A 20,460-nucleotide genomic window follows, 5' to 3' on the forward strand; every position below is an offset into this window, starting at 1 on the left:
CTTTTGCAAAGTCCTTATCGATATTGGCATGAAGTGAGCTGAAGTGGCGCTAACCATTTGAAGCTTTTAAATGCCCCAATGATGTCCAACATATCAGGCAGAATGGCTTGCCATAGCGTTCAACAAAAACAACTTTAACTCTGTTAAAACGTCCTGTGTTCATCGTCATATACTTGTTTAGCTGTGCATTTTTTCCTTGCCATTTTGGCAAGCGTCTTGTCAGCTTTTCTGGACCTAATGGGCCCCCGTAGTCACAGTCGCCATTCATTAAAAAACCAGCAAAACCAATCGCTCTGTTTGTCCCTCCTCCTTTGCGGGATTTCACCTGACGCGCATGCGCGTTTGACCAAAATACCATATTTAACTCAAGCGAAGCAAATACGCACGAAAAATAAACACAAATGTTGATATGAACGTAAAAGAGCCGCATGAAACTAGCCAAAGAGACGCATGCGGCTCGCGAGCCGCGGGTTGGCCACCGCTGCCATAGGACATGTAAGGAAGAAGCAGCGAGCAGTATAAAGTGTACATTAGGGGTGTAAATCGCGGGTTTTGTCACGATACGATATCATATCGATACAAAGAAACACGATACAATATTTTCCGATATCTTAAAGCCTGCTGTGATTCATTCACGATACATCACGATATAGTGCTCTACGATCGATATATTTTTTTTAAATTAAAAAATATAGAACAATATCCTGATTTATAACAATTCATACGCAAAATCAACAAGGTACTGCAAACTCTTTATTTAGGAAATTACAAGAGTATTGTAGTATACAAAATGCTTATTTTAACACTGAACTTTGATGTTGTGTTTTTTCTTTAATTGTGCGGCAAGATTTGTGGTCACTGAATATTTGATCACCGCATGGCAGGATTTACAAACTGCACGTGTCTTGTCCGTTGAGCCATCTTTTCTTTGGAATCCAAAGTGCTTCCAAACGAATGACTTGAAGCCTAAAGGGAAGCAAATTTCCTCGTCTTTTTGGACACTAGCCATAGCACCAGCCCAGGAGCCGCGTACTAGTTGTCGACTCCCCTTTCACGTGCCTGCTCTGCTCACAACACAACATGCAGCTCACTGCTCCCGGAAAGAGGAAGCAAGCAACAATGAACTGGATTTAAAAATAAAGTCGCGTCTAATGTCCAAGGTCAAACACAGCGATATAAATTGATGTTTACGTTTACCATCGATGCCAATAAATCGTCGAGCATTATATCGATTAATCGATGTGTATCGATGAATCGTTACACCCCTAGTATCGATGAATCGTTACACCCCTAATGTACATTGTTTTCTGGTTCAGTAAGCGTCTGACTTTACAAAGTATACCCACGGTCTTTGCCAATTTTGAACAGATGTGTTTGACTTGCGGTTTCCAGCTGAGACTGTGGTCAATTATTACTCCCAGAAAGGAGTTTTCATAAACTCTATCTAAATCTGGTGTTACCACACAATACTTCAATAGTTATGTCTTCTGGGATTTTTCGTTTCCCAAAGATCATAAAATTGGTTTTCTTTATGTTAAGAGATAAAAAAAACATGTCAAACCACAGTTTTAGCTTGGCAAGCTCATCAGAAACAGTCTTCATCAGTTGCTGTAGGTTCTTCCCTTCACAAAAGATATTTGTGTCATCAGCAAATATGACAAATTTTAAAATCTTAGAGGTGTTAATTATATGAATATATAATATGAATAGTTTTGGTCCCAATACTGATCCTCGTGGAACACCGCCGGTTATATTTAAAAGCAGTGACTTTCCCATCTGCACAAACTGTTGCCTATGTTCTAAGTAGCTTTTTATCCAACTGACGCCTATTCCCCTAATCACATACCTTTCCAATTTTTGAAGCAAAATGTCATGATCAATTGTATCAAAGGCCTTTTTAAGGTCAATAAAAACTCCTACGGCAAACTTCTTGTCGTCAATGCTTGTTGACAGTTCTTCCACAAGGTCAATTAAAGCTAAAGATGAAGATCGCTTTGGCCTGAAACCACATTGACTATCAGTTAATATCTCACACTTATCAATAAAATTGTCCAATCTAATAGCAAATACCTTCTCTAAGATTTTGGAAAATTGGGGAAGCAATGAGACTGGCCTGTAGTTTGTGTAAAGATTCTTCTCACCGGCCTTATAGATGGGAATGACTGTGGAATAATTTGAACTGCGGCGCGGCACACGGCATTGTTGACAAAGGACGATCGATGGATTTAATGAATTGGAGTGACACTGATGGTTTTATAAACGTGTTATTTATGTAATAGTTTTTTTTAAATAACTGAATGTTACGTCAGGCCCGTTCTCAGCTCTTTGTTTGTGTTTGTCACGTTAGCATACTGTATTGTTTAGCCTGTTGTTGCGCGTTCATGTCTGTTCTTGGTGTTGGATTTTGTCGAATAAATTGCCCCCCAAAATGCGACTTATACTCCGGAGCGATTTATATATGGGTTTTTTCACTTTTTGGGGCATTTTATGGCTGGTGCGATTTATACTCCGGAGCGACTTATAGTCGGAAAATTACGTTATATTGAATTGCATGGTGTAATGCTGTAAATAGTTCTTAATCTTATCAGAGTTTGCGTATAAACTCCTACTGTTGAAGTGTAATATTGATATATCTTGCTCTAAGTTGAATTTCTCCTTGAATTGATTTTCAGTGTAATAACAGTTGCTAGTTAGTCAAAGAAATTGCTTTCCGGGTCTATATCTATATCCTGTATCTGCATGGTAATTGTTTACGCTATATGCAAACAGTCGTCTTCCCATCCACCCACATCCAGATTTGAGCACACCCACAGCTCCACGTCCACACGCACACGCATACACACATCACTTGTAATGGCAGCCAAATAGTTGAGACAATTTAACCAATATAAATCCAGCAAAAAAGTTGCGTAATGGTGGTATAAAAATTCTGCAGGTGTATTTATGAAAAACAAGTCCAGTTTTAGTTCACGGGGGATATTGAAAGAAAGTGTGATTGTGATAGAGTCAGTCGGCGTTCCTAGCCAAAAAAGACAAATTACCAGTAATCCGGCAAGACACCTACTCACCACTATCTAGTCGTGCTCTTCAAGTGCAAAAAAAGCATCCACAATATGAAAAAAAGAGTACTTCCAAGATGAGTCCAGCGACAATAGGATTGAACTTTTTCCAGTAATTCCAAAAAAACATTTGGCGGAAGGATACCGAACAGTTACAAAAATAATAAATCTGGGCAGCAAGAGGATGTTCTATTCGGCTGTGTAGTTTCATATTTCTCCAGGTCTTTGAGGTCCCGGATAAGCAGGACCCTCGCCTCCTCACCAAGTGAACCATTTGTGCGAATCTAGATTTTACAGTCTCTTGTCCATGTTGAATAGATTTTCTTTTGTCTCTTCAGGACACTCGCACGTTTGGCTATCTCAACGTTCCTCTTCGTAAGATGTTCGTTCACATACACCTGTGTGTTCTTCAATTTCTTTCCTTGTTTCAAAAGCTCCGTTTTGTGTCTTCTGTTTACAAATCTCAGAATGATGGTTCGCTCTGATTGTGCATTTCTTTTGGGAAGAGTATGGCAGGCAGCGATACTCTCCTTATGAATGGTGATGTCATTTCTGTTAAAGAACTGAATCACCTGTTCCTCCAGCGACTGCTTTTCTCCCTCAGTCAAGTCCTCCTCGTTGTTCTCTCCTCGGGTGACGGAGTATGTGCGGTGTGTTGTTTTCAGACCGCTGATGATCACGTCCTCTTTCCGTGTATATTGCTCCAACTCTCTTTTCCAACTCCGCAATTTTCTCGTCCTTCAGCGCGAGTAGTTAGTTTAGTTTCCTCACATCTTCAACCAGACCACTTATTTTTCCTACATTTTCCACCATTCCGTCCATTTTCTTTGCCAGGTCTTTCAAGGCCACCTTAATCTCGATTTTATCGTCGTCATCGTCGTCACTACCTTGGGACGCGCCTCCTCCTTCGCCGCCAGTCCGCCGTCTTTCAATCAAGTCACTCCGGCGTTCCAAGAAAATCGCTTGGAGCTCAAGGTTTTGTTGATTCCTCGATTGAAGAACACAAGCGAGCTGGACGGCACAGCAGCGGCCCACACTGCGTCCTGATTCTGCCTACAAATTTGCTGATTTGAAGGCAAACGGGCGACGAGAGACAACTAGCACGCCATGCCGAGCGAAGCGCAACCAACCTTCTTCAGCAAAATGGGATGCCCAGGAAGACTAAATGCACACCTCTGTTTGTGTCAAGGGACTCTAAAATCATCAGTCGCTGATGAGTAGTGGTCGAGGGGGATTGTACGATGGAATATGGTACAAAACCAAAAATAAACTTTTGTTTTAACATCAATATACAGTATTGTTGAAACACAATAATTGGCATCATATCAGTACTATTCATCCATCATACAACCACTCATGGAAACAGAAAAGTAATTCAGTCCAACTGCAGGTGAGCAAGAGCTCAGGATTTCACAGCACTGCGCGCTGGCACTCGTAGGAAATGTGGTCGACTTCATGCAAAACACTACCGATTTTTGTCCATATGGTGCCGCCATAATCCACGAAAACGTAATCTTATCTAAAATGCCTATAAAAACTATCTGATACAAACCACATATAGGCAAAACAAATTGTTATTGAGCTGCAGTGTGAACGTCTCTAGCATGTCCTCGTTTGTCCCCGGGGCCTCCTGGTGGTGGGACATGCAAGAAACACCACAACAGGGAGACATTCAGGACGCATCATAACTACAGTCGTATGCAAAAGTTTGGGCACCTGTTAGGGTGGTGCTCACTCTAATTTATTTTGCAAGAACCACACTGGAGACAAGTTAGTCGTTTTAGACACCTGCAGGTGGAGAGTTCACTCGTCGCTGTGCTTACAACGATGGTCGAATGAAGTCTGACCCAGGCCTTCTCAGGTGCATATTTATTGAGAGAAACAGAGTGGGGTTGAAAGTGGGGGTGTGGGAACACAGGATGGGGTGAAGCCGCTCCCCTGCTGATCAAAGCATAGCAGGGGGCCTTTTACGACGTTCTGTAAACAAAGCAACTTTGATTGCTTCCTCTGCAGCTAATCAATCACTTGAAAAGATTTTAGCACTTTGGTCTACTACTTTTTTTAAGACAGGACAAGCTAGTTAAATTATTACAGGTTACATTCCAACATAATCATACGATGAAGATATTCTGCAAACCCTAACATATCCCTCCTGTTTTATCATATGATTATGTCAACCCCGATCAGTCAAACATCCATCCATCCATTTTCTGAACCGCTTAGTCCCCACGGGGGTCGCGGGAGTGCTGGAGCCTATCCCAGCCGTCATCGGGCAGTAGGCGGGGGACACCCTGAACCGGATGCCAGCCGATCACCATTTGCACTCACACTCACACCTAGGGACAATTTGGAGTCTTCAATCGGCCTACCCCATGCATGCTCTTTTTGGGATGTGGGAGGAAACCGGAGTGCCCGGAGAAAACCCACGCGGGCCCGGGGAGAACATGCAAACTCCGCACAGGGAGGGCTGGAGGTGGAATCGAACCCGCACCCTCTTAACTGTGAGGCGGACGTGCTACCCAGTGCGACACCGAGCCGCCTCAGTCAAACATAAGTAAGAAAATACAATGACAGCAAGAACTTCCAGTGAAGATGAGTTTTTTTCCTCAATACTCCAGTCCAAATTTTATGTGAGTTAAAAACCTGCGGCTAGATATTATTATGCAGGAAAAGTCTCACACGGTCCCTCTGCCTTAGGCGACCAGAATATTACTAATAACAACAGTTCAAGAAAAAATTGCTCGTGATTGTTTAGCCGTTGGGGGCTTGGCACGCCCACTGGTGGAGGGTGAGCACGATTCTCACCCCCCTTCGCAGCTCTGCTCCGTCCGGGGAGAACTTGGAAATATTTGCTGTGTGGTTGTTGTCTTCAGTGGCTCAGGGTGGACTACCTGGCCACCAAGGGGGAAGAGGATTATTCTGCCTCTGTTTGAACTGGGGGCGGGGACGCTGTCGAAGGTGGATCTGGTTCCTTGCAGAAACCCTTCACTGGGGCGCACTGGGACACATGATACCACGTATCTCCTTTGCCGGCCAGCTAGACGGCACGTGAGATGGGCTCATTCGAGATGTTTCGTCTGCTCCTCTCATCACTGTGTGTTGAATTCTTACGTGTCCTGTTAAGACTCCAAAAACAATTACATTTGACAAAACATTGAATCTTACAGTAGATTAAATCATTCTACTCCCCCACGGTTTTGACACATTCACGTGATGTGTCAATAGCGTCGTTGGGGAGCGAAAAGGACGAGCAAAGTGTCCCGGACACATTATCATACCCATCCCAGCTGGACTAGATGGTCCTGTCTTGTCCAGCCACAGGAAACGGGCCTTCTCCATTGAACCATTTGACGTCAATGTTGCCCCTGAGTAATCATCAAATCCTATTCATCTCAATTTGTACTACACTTACAGGCGAGAGGGATCTTATCTTCAATTGTCATCACGTCGCCTCCACATCAACCTACCTAGGCCATTCATATGCACGCACACACGTACAAACAGACACAAAGGCACCCATTCATTCACCATCACATCTCAACCCCTGTCCCACAACATTTAACTTCATGATAGCCGTGAGCAGGCAGACATTGAAGTCCACCGGACCTCAGTTACAGCCGTGCACATCCCATGTCGTACATGCATTCCCTGCCTGTCCTCATTCATCCTGCCGTATTCTCACTTGCTATCACGCCCTCAGCACATACCTGGAGTGAGTACGACTCCATTCCGCGCGCAGCCACAGCAAGGGAAGCAAGAGGGGGGCGCCCGGCATTTCCATACTGATTTATCCCAGCCTGGCTAGTACTGGGACAATCAATGCTGTCGTCCCTCACCCGCGCCAACCCAGCAAATAGCTACCCGCAGAGTCCAGAGCCCCACACCTACATCAGTCTCCACAATCAAATTACAATATCAATCACCCCACTCACTTTCCAACATCCGTGGAGACAATGGAACAGAACGGTCCATGTGCAACACCACAGGAGCCGTCTCCCACAGCCTTTTCACACCACAATACCACACTCCCCCTTCCACAGTCCAGTCTCAGTGGAGACAATGGAAGGCAGGAAGGCGCAGGTGAGACACTGGAGGAGCAAGCTCCTGCAATCCTTCCACAAACCAATTACAACAAAAGCCCAAATCATTTATTTCTGTTTGGGAGGATCACAACGGCCAAATTTTACAAATGACAAACCACAAGACGCGACACAGGTCTTGGAACCACATCGACGACCGCCAAACGCAAATGCCGGGTCAAGGACTGTTCTTCGCCTGTTCTTTGCAACTCTTGTAGTCAATTTTATTGCCCTTTTGAACTAGGCAGGTAGGAGTGTTTGCGAGAAGAGTTTGAGCACTTCCTAATGATTCCCCCTAACCAAAGACCATTTATGACGGGGGCTATCCCATTTATTGCCTCCTGTTTTAAAGGAGATTCTCTGGTCTCGGTCGGATCTGGGCCGGGGGAATGGATGTTAAGTCCTTTAGCAAATGGTTCCTTTGATCAGTCAAACAAATGTTGATTAGCCAGGGGAGCGCATAAGCGCGTGCCCTTCCAAACACATACACCACTTCCTCATAGCTTCTTTAGTCATTTTTCCATCATCGTCCAATTGTTTACAGCAAAAGTTTGAAAAGCTTGAGAAAACATTAATTTAATGGTATGACGCCAAATGTATTAGAGAACCCATATGTCGTAAAGCAGGGGTCCCCAAACCTTTTCCTGTGAGGGCCACATAACGTTTCCCTTCTCTGATGGGGGGCCGGTGTCAGTTTGTAACAGAAAAAGTGTGACGATCGTAGGGGAGCTTAAAAAAATCATTGTTTTCCAGAAAGCCACACATAACCAAATAACGGTTGTTTAATTACCCTTTCCAGGTTCTTTACAGAAAAAAAGGTCAGGAAACAAATAACACTATTAATGAAATAAATAATAACTAAATAACCCTCTCTGAGTTCTTCACAGAAAAAACAGGAAATAAATAATAATTAAATAACTCTCTCTGGGTTCTTCATAGAAAAGAAAGCCATGGAACATTAACTTTCTGTTGTGCCATGCACAATCTTAACAGATAAAAGTTCAGCTCAGTTGTCAGCGCAGAATCTCTCTGACACATATGAGCAGTCTCTTAAAGTTCTTGTGTTCCTTCCTTATAATCCTTTTGTAGGTTCCAATAGGCTTGTAGACACCGCTGTCTTTTTTGTTAAAGTTTGCTAGTGCGTCATAGTCTGGAGTAAAATTTGTTGTGGCAATTCTTAGTCGAGATCCGAGGTGTTGGTCCGTTTACCTCGATCTGTGACGGGTTGATGTTGACGTTAATGTGGCTGAACGTCACGTCGCGTACGTCGAGCCAAATTGGCCACTCTCTTTTAAACTGTGTCCACCTTGCTTTTCCTTGGGCGACTCATTTTAATGGAAGGATGCCAGGGGAAGGTTTGTGGGTGGCTTTAGCGCAAAACTGCATCTGAAAGCTCAGCGAGCGAATTACAAGAATGCTGTCGTCACAGCCCACGTTCTAAATTTGGGACTGATACAAATAGAGTGCGAGTGCGCCATGTCCGTACTACTGAGTACGTACACGCACTTGTGAGTGTGCACCGAGCGCTTCCCCATCTATTGGGGAAATGCAGTCATTGCAGGCAAAATGACCCCCCAAAAAAAGTTTAATAATACAATTTGTTCAGGGTTGGCGGGCCGGATTAAACGGTCCCGTGGGCCGTATCCGGCCCGCGGGCCGTAGTTTGGTGACCATAAAGTGTTGTATTTTTACTATCTTTCACTATCTGTCCTACTCACTCCCCCCTTCTGAGGCTTGGCATCGCCCATGCCTCACACCTTGACAAACTTTTTTTGGAGAATGTGTTCTTTACTACATATGAGTCCATCATTTAATTTGACTTTCTTTCCAAAACGCTTCTCAATTTCCCAGTTCACACATCTTCTGCATGTGTTACTGGTTCTCCAGTTTTTTTCTCTAGTTAATTATCACCCCAAAAGCAACCTTTTTTGGTCCTTTTGTTTTTTCTTGTTTTTTCCTTAGCATTTAACTTACTCAAAATCACTCTTTCTTCAAAGTCACTCTATTAATTTTCCATAGTAGGCTCCAACAACTTCAACCATTCAACCTGTATTTTCCTTTCAGTCAGGCATTTAGTCATCAATACTCATTTGCATCTCACACACAGTCTCCAAAAAGGAGTCTTTCTATCACATCGGTCCCAATTCATCCAAGCTCACCACACAACATTCGCATACCATTTTCAACTCAAGGTTCCTGATAGAACAATCCACCAATCCAAAAAAAACCTCAACACACAAAAAAACTGCTGGCAAATTAATCCGATTTTTTTCTTTGTTTTTAAATTTGAAGAACTCAATCTCTCAGATTCAGCTCGCATATAGAGGTTTGTATAATCTTATAACACAGCCAGTCAATTATTTCTACTAAATGTCAATGTCTTAAATTCATAATTTTGATTCTTCCAATTCCTGAAAGCATGTTCTGTCGTTTCCTACTTAAAATGCACTAGTGTGGATCAGTTTCTGCTCGCAAACAGATTTCTCTCTTTTCCTCTCATTTTTATCTTTCAAAATCGTTTCTGCTCTGTGGTGCAAATTGGACAGACCACAGTCTAGCAAATTTCTTTACACTACAAGCTAAGCCAATTTTCATCATTTTAACACATGCTTAGCTCTCGCGCGCGTAAGGTAGATCCCAGCACCAATGATTCGTCACAGGCTGGTCATTTCCTGTGGTCGATCATGAGCTAGTCCCTCCCACGCACGCGAGGACAGCACATTCTAATTTTTCATTTATCTTCTAGAAGCAAGTGGCATTTATTTACCACTTGATTTGCAAATTTTAACTTTAGTGTACACACACTTTGATCTCTGGTCATTTGTCATTGGGGATACAACAGCATTGTCATACTTCTTGTATGGACAGGAGCTCTAATACCATTTTTTTTCCATGTATAATGCACAAAATTTAACTAATTTATTTGTCCTAAAATCTGGGGTGCGCAGTATACATGGGTACATTTTTTTATTTTTTTACTTTTTATTTTTTATTTTTTTTGTAAGAAAATCATGGTACAACAATTTTTGAAGAAAATCTTGTCACGGATGGAGTGTGGAAAGGAGCAGGGTGACCAAGTGCAGCTTGGACCAGGGTTCATTGGAGGAACTCAAAACACAGACTTGGTAAACTAACATAACTCTCTGACAAAACCAACAACAGAACTGACCGACAAAGACGTGGAACAAAAAGACAGGGTGACATTACCAAAGACAGGAACAGAAACCTGTGTTATTGTCAAATATTGTTTGTTTTTTAATCTCCATCGCGGACTGGACGTCATACAGAGGCAGGATCACTGCGCATGCCAAGTCAAGTCAAGTTTATTTGTATAGCCCTAAATCACAAGCAGTCTCAAAGGGCTTCACATAGACAGAAATTGACAATTATTCTCAAAGCATCCACTGATCTTAAGCTCCCAAAAGGGCAAGGAAAAACTTAAAAACCCCTACCGGGGGAAAATGAGAAACCTTGAGAAGGGACCACAGATGGAAGGATCCCCCTTTCAGGATCACCAGGTTGAAATGGATGCAGAGAGGGCACAAATGATACAACATGAACATCAATGAAATAAAAAGTGGATGTCCATGTCAGAGCAGAGGGCTGCCGAAGGAGCCCTCAATTGTCCTGGCAGTGTCTTCGAGGAGGTTGAGCTGCAGTTCCCCCATCCTGAATTGGCCCACGAGAATCCAGATAGCCGCTGTCAGCATGGGTGCCACGTAACCACCTCCCCGGCCGGGGAGGGGGGGGGGGAGGAGAGGGAGAGAAAACAAACTCCAGCCGAATCGGCCACTACAGGTTAGTTAAAGGCCATGTCATAGAAATGTGTCTTTAAACGTGTCTTAAATGTTTCTACTGAGGTAGCAGTCCTAATATCCATTGGTAGGGCATTCCAAAGCTCTGGAGCCCGAATAGAAAATGCTCTAGAGCCTGCAGACATTTTCTTGGCCCTCGGTGTCGCTAAAAGGGTAGCGTTTTGCGAACGAAGGTTACGAGACGGAACATAAGGAACAACTAGGTCGACGAGATATGAAGGCGCATGCGCACTATAGATCCGATGCGAATAGTCCTCTTCTTGACTGACAATGAATGTGATAGTTTAATACAATCAGCAAATAACAAAATGCGTATTACAGGTAATATTTTATTTCACAACACTTTGCCTTGTTCCTTTTGTCTCTGCTGTTCACTTCAAACACGCTCCATACGAACGCAATACTCTCGTATCAGACGCTTGCTCGATCACCTGCTCGTTTGCTGTCACAATGTACCCTACACAAATCTGAAACATTTGTTGCGGCTCCGAGTCACGACGAGGGGCAAGTTTTGGTTTCCAAGGGTGTTTCTATTCCTCTTCAACTTCTCTCCCATACAGAGCCGCCTTTTTCACATGTCCGCACGTCACTTTCCTCTTTTCATTTTAAACGAACTGATCGCGGTGGTGCCTTTACGGGCAGTCGGAGAAATCAACGCCAACAAAAAAAAATACATCCAGCCTAGTTAAGACCATACCAAAGACTATAAAAATGGGACCCATTGCCTCCCTGCTTGGCACTCAGCATTAAGGGTTGGAATTGGGGGGTTAGATCACCAAATGATGGGTCAAATGCAGGACAACTTTCACCACACCCAGATGCGTGTGTGACAATCATTGGGACTTAAAAAAAAAAAAATTGGGTGCGTATTATACATGGGTACAGGCTTTTTTCCAACATCGACATGCCATTTTTAGGGTGCGTATTATACATGGTGGCGCATTATACATGGAAAAACCGGTAATCTAAAAAATGTTCTAATAATCGGACAATGACATGTTCTGCTGTCATATGGAAATCTGTTACTTCTTTCTCTGTATGAGCATGAGGGGTCAAAGTAGAGGAAGCTTGTCATGCTGTAAATGTGACTTTTCCTCTGCCCCTTCCCCCACCCCTTGATTGGTTTTGTCTTGCAAAACGACACACTCTTGCAAAGTGTCCTCGTTTCCCACAGTTTCAACAGTTGTCAGAATCTGATGGGGGTCTTGAATTATATGGCGGCCTGCGACCTTCCTGGCCTCTACCTCTTCTTCTGGCCCGCTGAGACCCACGGAAGAAGACTGTTGTATCTTCATCTAGGTCATCATCATCCTCATTGTTAGATGAAATACATCAGAACTTTTGCCTCTCTTGATCACTTTTTCAGCATGTCTGGCCCATTGCATAGTCGTTGTCACACTTGCAACGTCTACTTCCACCAAATGTTTCCTCACCCAGTTGCCTGTTTCAGGGCGGAAATTAGTAAGGAGCGCATTTTTAAGCTGTTGCTGATAAGCACTCTCAGCTGCATCATTGAATGGGACGCCACTATGCACCCTGAATTCTTTTTCAAGTCTTAAGCGAAAATCATCAGCATCTTCCCCAGGCTTCTGTTTAATTCCTGCCAAATGACCATAATTCGCTCGTCTTCGAAATATAGTTCGCACTCTTTGCACAAGATCATTCCATTGTGCTGCATACTCCCCTACCAATTGATTTCCCTCAACGGGATAGGGAAAAGGCCCTTGATTATTTCTACCTGTATAATGTCCTCTAACCTTTGCCCAGTCTTTTCCCAAAGAAGACATTGCAGCTTCTCCTGCTTCATGCCCATTCAGTCTATAGGAACGTATGATTCCAGCCATGTCCTCCGCCCATTTATTTGGGTCTTCAGCAAAAGGGGTAACCCCTTCAACTGCTTTTCTTGACTCTTCCAAAGTCCATGGCCGAAAAACATACGTATTTGGAGGTTGGCCTTCCCCTACAATAGGGTTCGGCACCTGTATCATTGGGCACACATCAACATTGTTCATATTTTGGGAAAATCTGGCAGCAGTGGTCAAACCTCTTGTTTGTACAGGACTTCTAGCAATGTGACCCTGACTTTTTTTCCTGTTATATGGGGGAGGGTGCAAGTCTGCTAAACTTGGATACAAGTTTTGCAAACGAGCGGAAGATCCCTCTTACTCCGCTTGAGCTGCACTTCCAGCTGCGGCTGGAGGCGTGGCCGGGACAGTACGCCTGCGCACTGTGGCCTCATTGTGTTCCGGCTTTTTCTTCCACTTTGGCATGTATTGCATACAATTAAGAAATTTACTCGCCATGTACTTCTCATCTCCTTCAAGAGCTAGGGATTAACCGGTTTTATTTCCCATCTTAATTTGGTATTTTAGGTTTATACACTTTTTACAATTTTTAAATTTTTTCTTTCTTTGAGGATCGTCAATGCAGGTTTAAATTGACCTTTCAACAAATTACTAGCCTGTGTTATTGCCGTGGATCAATGCTAGAACTGCTATTTAGTCAATTTATCCTACCAGTCGCACACTCTCAACCACACAACATTCATGCAACCAGCTTGGAACAACGGACAAAAAAAAAGAATCTACGCCCTTCTTCAAGTAAGAAAAAGAAGCTCCTTTTTTTTTTTTTTAGCCCGTTCCTTCCACTGGGACTAGAATCCCAGCTGTTTCATAGCTCGGACAAACCAAAGCCGTATATCTCATAGCTCGGACAAACCAAATCCGTATATCTCGTGGACCTTTAATTTTCTCCGCGTTTCATAGCTCGAACAAATCAAAGCCGTGTATCTCGTGCACCTTAAATTTTTACGCGTTTCATAGCTCGAACAAATCAAAGCCGTATATCTCTTGCACCTTTAATTTTTTACGCGTAACTTTAGAACTTTAACTTACCTGTCCCCTGGTTCGTTGCACTGCCGGATCCCGTCAATCCACCTCTGGCAGATGAAGGCAGACCTAAGATGCTGGCCAAGCGAAGAAATTTTCTTCCCAGGATTTTCTTTTCCAGGTCCTCCTAAAGGACACTGGCTTGTCAGAATGCAGCACGTCCTCCTCCGTCAGCCAGATGGCGGGTATGAGTATCCCGGGTTTCGGCACCAAAATGTTAGGGTGGTGCTCACTCTAACTTATTTTGCAAGAACCACACTGGAGACAAGTTAGTCGTTTTAGACACCTGCAGGTAGAGAGTTCACTCGTCGCTGTGCTTACAGCGATGGTCGAATGAAGTCTGACCCAGGCCTTCTCAGGTGCATATTTATTGAGAGAAACAAAGTGGGGTTGAAAGTGGTGGTGTGGGAACACAGGCTAGGGTGAAGCCGCTCCCCTGCTGATCAAAGCATAGCAGGGGGCCTTTTACGACGTTCTGTAAACAAAGCAACTTTGATTGCTTCCTCTGCAGCTAGTCAATCAGTTGAAAAGATCTTAGCACTTTGGTCTACTACTTTTATTAAGACAGGACAAGCTAGTTAAATTATTACAGGTTACATTCCAACATAATCATACGATGAAGATATTCTGCAAACCCTAACAGCACCCCTTATCATTTTCAAGATTCCATCCATCCATCTTCTTCCACTTATCTGGGGTCGGGTCGCCGGGGAGAGTCCGCATTACTGCATTACATACGCTGCACCGATCCGCCTGTCGATCCCGCGCTCCATCCTTCCCTTACTCGTGAACAAGACCCCAATATACTTAAACTCCTCCACTTGGGGCAGGATCTCATCCCCGATCCGGAGAGGGCATTCCACCCTTTTCCGATCGAGGACCATGGACTTGGATTTGGAGGTGCTGACCCTCATCCCGACCGCTTCACACTCGGCTGCAAACCGCTCCAGTGAGAGTTGGAGATCACGGCCTGGAGAAGCCAACAGCATCACGTCGTCTGCAAAAAGCAGAGACGCGATGCTGAGGTACCCAAACCGGACCCCCTCAACGCCTTGGCTGCGCCTTGAAATTCTGTCCGTAAAAATTATGAACAGAATCGGTGACAAAGGGCAGGTTTGGCGGAGTCCAACCCTCACTGGGAACGAATCCGACTTACTGCCGGAAATGCGGACCAAACTCTGGCATCGGTGATACAGGGACCGAACCGCCCTTATCAGTTGGCTCGGTACCCCGTACTCCTGAAGCACCCCCCACAGAACCTCCCGAGGGACACGGTCGAACGCCTTCTCCAAGTCCACAAAACACATGTGGTCTGGTTGGGCGAACTCCCATGCACTCTCGAGGATCCTGCTGAGGGTGAAAAGCTGGTCCACTGTTCCACGGCCAGGACGAAAGCCACACTGTTCCTCCTGAATCCGAGGTTCGACCTCCCGACGGACGCTCCTCTCCAGCATCCCTGAAGAGACCTTACCAGGGTGGCTGAGGAGTGTAATTCTCCTGTAATTGGAACACACCCTCCGGTCCCCCTTCTTAAAGACGGGAACCACCACCCCAATCTGCCAATCCAGAGGCACTGTCCTCGATGTCCACGCAATGTTGTAGAGGCGTGTCAGCCCCACGACATCCAGAGCCCTTAAGAAATCCGGGCGGATCTCATCCACCCCCGGGGCCTTGCCACCGAGGAGTTTTTTAACTACCCCAGTGACTTCGTCCCCAGAGTTTGAAAAGTCCCCAGGCCCTGCTTCCACAATGGAAGGCGTGTAGGTGGAATTGAGGAGGTCTTCGAAGTATTCTCCCCACCGACACATGACGTTCCGAGTCGAAGTCAGCAGCACGCCATCTCTACTGTAAACAGTGTTGATGTTGCACTGCTTCCCCCTCCTGAGACGCCGGATGGTGGACCAGAATTTCCTTGAAGCCGTCCGGAAGTCATTCTCCATGGCCTCGCCAAACTCCTCCCACGCCCGGGTTTTTGCCTCAGCAACCGCCGAAGCCGCGTTCCGCTTGGCCATCTGGTACCTGTCAGCTGCCTCCGGAGTCCCGCAGGCCAAAACGGCCCGATAGGACTCCTTCTTCAGCTTGACGGCATCTCTTACCGCCGGTGTCCACCAGTGGGTTCAGGGATTGCCGCCACGACAGGCACCAATGACCTTACGGCCACAGCTCCGGTCGGCCGCCTCAACAATGGAGCCGCGGAACAAGGTCCACTCGGACTCAATGTCCCCCGCCTCCCCCGGGACGTTGGAAAAGCTGTGCCGGAGGTGTGAGTTGAAGCTCTTCCTGACAGGGGATTCTGCCAGACGTTCCTAGCAGACCCTCACAAAGCGCTTGGGTTTACCAGGTCGGACCGGCATCTTCCCCCACCATCGGAGCCAACCCACCACCAAATGATCAGTTGACAGCTCCGCCCCTCTCTTAGCCCGAGTGTTCAAAACATGCGGCCGCAAATCCGATGACACGACTACAAAGTCGATCATCGAACTGCGGCCTAGGGTGTCCTGGTGCCAAGTGCACACATGGACACCCTTATGTTTGAACATGGTGTTCATTATAGAAAATCCGTGTCGAGCACAGAAGTCCTATAATAGAACACCGCTCGGGTTCAGATTGGGGGGCCGTTCCAACCAATTACGCCCTTCCAGGTCTCACTGTCATCGCCCACGTGAGCATTGAAGTTACCCAGTAGAACGATGGAGTCCCCAGAAGGAGCGCTCTCCAGCACTTCCTCCAGGGACTCCAAGAAGGGTGGGTACTCTAAGCTGCCGTTTGGTGCATAGAGACAAACAACAGTCAGGACCCGTCCCCCCACCCGAAGGCAGAGGGAGGCTACCCTCTCTTTCACCGAAGTGAACCCAAATGTGCAGGCGCCCAGCCGGGGGGCAATAAGTATGCCCATACCTGCTCGACGTCTCTCACCGTGGGCAACTCCAGAGTGGAAGAGAGTTCAGCCCCTCTCGAGAGGGCTTGTACCGGAACCCAAACTGTGCGTGGAGGCAAGTCCGACTATATCTAGTCGGAACTTTTCAAGATTTTCCTTTATAAATCATTGGTTGTTCGAATCAGCAATTCATCGCCGAATGGACAAATAGAAAGAAAAAGGAGAAAAGAAGGAAATGAAGTGGAAAAGGTCATGTAGCAGACAAACACAGTAATATTTGAGAAGTGAAATGAAGTTTATAGGATTTACAGAAAGTGTGCAATCATTACTTGAACAAAAATAGGCAGGTGCATAAATTTGGGCACCCCAACAGAAAAATCCTCATTTTGTAGAAATAACAGCCTCTAAACTCTTCCTTTAGCTTCCAATGAGAGTCTGGATTCTGGTTGAAGGTATTTTGACAATTCTTCTATATAAAACATCTCCAGTTACAGGTATTTAAGGTGGCCGGTCGCAAGTTGTTCTCCTCTTTGTATCTTCTCTGAAGAGTGGCAACATGGGAGCCTCAAAACAACTGACGAATGACCTGAAAACAAAGGTTGGTCAATGTGATAGTTTAGGGGAAGGATACAAAAAGCTAGCTCGAAGATTTTAGCTGTCAGTTTGTATTGTGAGGAAATGGAAGACCACAGGCACAGTTCTAGTTAAGGCCCAGAGTGGCAGGCCAAGAAAAAACAGATAAGCAGAGGCGAAGGATGGTGAGAACAGTCAAGGTCAACCTACAGAGCAGCTCCAAAGCCCAACAACATGATCTTAGTGCAGATGGTGACACTGTGCATTGTTCAACTATTCAGCGGACTTTGTACAAGGAGATGCTGCATGGGAGAATAATGCTGCCGAAGCCTTTTCTGTGCACATGCCACAGAGTCGCTTGAGGTATGCTAAAGCACATCTGGACAAGCCAGCTTCATTTTGGAATAAGGTGCTATGGAGTGATGAAACTAAAATCGACTCATTTGGACATAACAAGGGGCGGTATTCATGGAGGAAGAAGAATACAGCATTCGTTGCAACCCACAGTCAAATTTGGTGGCGGTTCCATCATGCTGTGGGGCTGTGTGGCCAGTGCAGGTACTGACAATCTTGTTAGAGTTTAAGGACGCATGGATTCAAGTCAGTATCAGCAGATCCTTGCAAACAATCAGAATCAGTGACAAAGTTGAAGTTGCGCAGGTACTGGATACCTCAACAAGACAACGACCCCAAACACTGTTCAAATTCTACTAAGGCATTCATCTGAACAAGTACAACGTTCTGGCTGTTATTTCCGCAAAAGGAGGATTTTTCTGTTGGGGTGCCCAAATGTATGCGCCTGCCTACTTTTGTTCAAGAAATGATTGCACACTTTCTGTAAATCCTATAAACTTAATTTCTCTTCTCAAATATCACTGTGTCTGCTATATGATATATTTAACTGAAATTGCTGATCCGAACAACCAATGATTTATAAAGAAAAATATTGATAATCATCAGGGGTGCCCAAACCTTTGCATGTGAGTGTAGCTGTCCAAGCCATCATTTGTCTCCTCGTCTGACTTGACTCTGAGTCACTGTCAGATTACCGAGTTTCTCACTCTATTGCTTAAGTGTGGCTGGTAAAAGAAAACGGATAAAAGATGATTGACATACAACATATATTTAACTTACCGTTTTTTTCCGTGTATAATGCGCAACATTTAACTAATTTATTGTCCTAAAATCTGGGGTGCGCATTATACATGGGTACAATTTTTCTTTTTTTTTTTTTTTTAAGAAAATCATGGTACAACAAAACCAACAACAGGACTGACCGACAAAGTCGTGGAACAAAAAGACAGGGTGACATTACCAAAGACAGGAACAGAACCCAAACAGACATCATGACAGTAACACATGTAATGATCCGACGGTGAGCGAGGGGCAGACAGGACTTAAATACAAAACACGTTGCATTGATTGATGTGACACAGGAAGGGAGGGGCGACGCAAATAGAAACCATGGCAACCTAGACACATAGCAAAACTGGGGACGGGACATGACAAATCTCCCTCGAAATAAAACTTGAAATCACCTTCTTGTTGGTTGTCAATCGCGCATCGCATTCAGCCATCCTGCCCAACACACTTAGTCAGTAAAATTCATAATTGACGACATTGTTTGATGCGATGGTGCACTCCTTGATGGTGTGTTATTGTCAAATATTGTTTGTTTTTTAATCTCCATCGCGGACCGGACGTCATACGGAGGCAGTATCACTGCGCATGCGCAGTATGGATCCGATGCGCAGAACGGATGCGCAAGACACGTCAGCTATATAAAGAGCGAGAGTTGTTTTCTTCCTATTAGTTTCAATTCACAGTTTAATTAGCAGTTTCAATCAGCAAATAACAAAATGCGTATTACAGGTAATATTTTATTTCACAACACTTTGCCTTGTTCCTTTCGTCTCTGCTGTTCACTTCCAACACGCTCCATACGAACGCAATGCTCTCGTATCAGACGCTTGCTCGATCACCTGCTCGTTTGCTGTCACAATGTACCCTACACAAATCTGAAACATTTGTTGCGGCTCCGAGTCACGACGAGGGGCAAGTTTTGGTTTCCATGGGTGTTTTTATTCCGCTTCAACTTCTCTCCCATACAGAGCCGCCTTTTTCACATTTCCACACGCCTTTTTCACATGTCCGCACTGATCGCGGTGGTGCCTTTACGGGCAGTCGGAGAAATCAATGCCAACAAAAAAAAATACATCCAGCTTAGTTAAGACCATACCAAAGACTATAAAAATGGGACCCATTGCCTCCCTGCGTGTGTGACGATCATTGGGACTTAAAAAAACAAAACAAACGAAAAAAAAAAAATTGGGTGCGTATTATACATGGGTACAGGCTTTTTTCCAGCATCACCATGCCATTTTTAGGGTGCGTATTATACATGGGGGCGCATTACACACGGAAAAAAACGGTAATTTTCCCCAGACACAAACAACTTTTTTCATTGTTGTTATATTGCCAGAACCATGTTTGTTGATGGATAATGTTTTGTTTTTTTCAGATGAGATAACATTTATCCAAGATGTGGGGCACATGCCAATGAAGAGGTTCTCTGTAAGGTACAGTTCCCATTCTATCTATTTTTAGCCTGGTTTAGGTGTACCCTTTGAATCACCATGATTTATTAAGTAAGCCCTTGCAAAAGCAGTCTGGTTAGAGCTAGAAATTCTCCAGAAAAACGCCTCCTGTATTTGTCCACGTCTACAAGATGTATGGTCTGTACATATATTATTATAAGTATTACTGGCAACTTTATAGTGTAATAGGACATATTCATGTACAAATAACTGACTGATCACGGCATTTGGGATCAGCTACTAAGGGGAACTTGTTAGTTACTGTTAATGTTTACCTGGTAGTTTCCTGCTGCTCCCACTCCATGACTGAAGGCATGCTGTTTTTAAAAGCTTTTTCATGTCAATTGCTGTTTGCATCTGATAAGTTTGCCTAACATGGAGCACCATTTACAATAATTATTTGTTTATTGATTAATTGTCAACTAATTGTTTATTTTTTTAATCAGATTACTCTGTTTTCCTGCTGACACCTACAATCTCTTCGTCATGCGCTTTTGTGTTCATTCCCCTTTTTGATTGAAGCACGTTCCCCTTTGTTTTTTTCCCAATATTGTTCAATACGTGTCAAAAG

At 44.5% G+C, this 20,460-nt stretch overlaps 1 protein-coding gene across 22 annotated transcripts in view; it reads left to right on the forward strand.

Annotated features, from left to right (window-relative positions):
- The window catches only part of rad17 (RAD17 checkpoint clamp loader component), a 180,642-nt gene that overhangs the window by 154,316 nt on the left and 5,866 nt on the right, over nucleotides 1–20,460 (forward strand). For all 22 annotated transcript variants that reach the window (XR_009714352.1, XR_009714351.1, XR_009714354.1 and 19 more), the window contains one exon: nucleotides 19,814–19,871. Coding sequence is in view for 16 of the 22 variants with exons in the window: in XM_061277641.1 (XP_061133625.1) it covers nucleotides 19,814–19,871 (58 nt within the window). In the remaining 6 variants the exon portion in view is untranslated. Of the gene's footprint in view, nucleotides 1–19,813; nucleotides 19,872–20,460 lie in introns of those variants that run through there.

This window comes from Syngnathus typhle, linkage group LG5 (assembly GCF_033458585.1).
Source record: "Syngnathus typhle isolate RoL2023-S1 ecotype Sweden linkage group LG5, RoL_Styp_1.0, whole genome shotgun sequence".
Lineage (NCBI taxonomy): Eukaryota > Metazoa > Chordata > Actinopteri > Syngnathiformes > Syngnathidae > Syngnathus > Syngnathus typhle.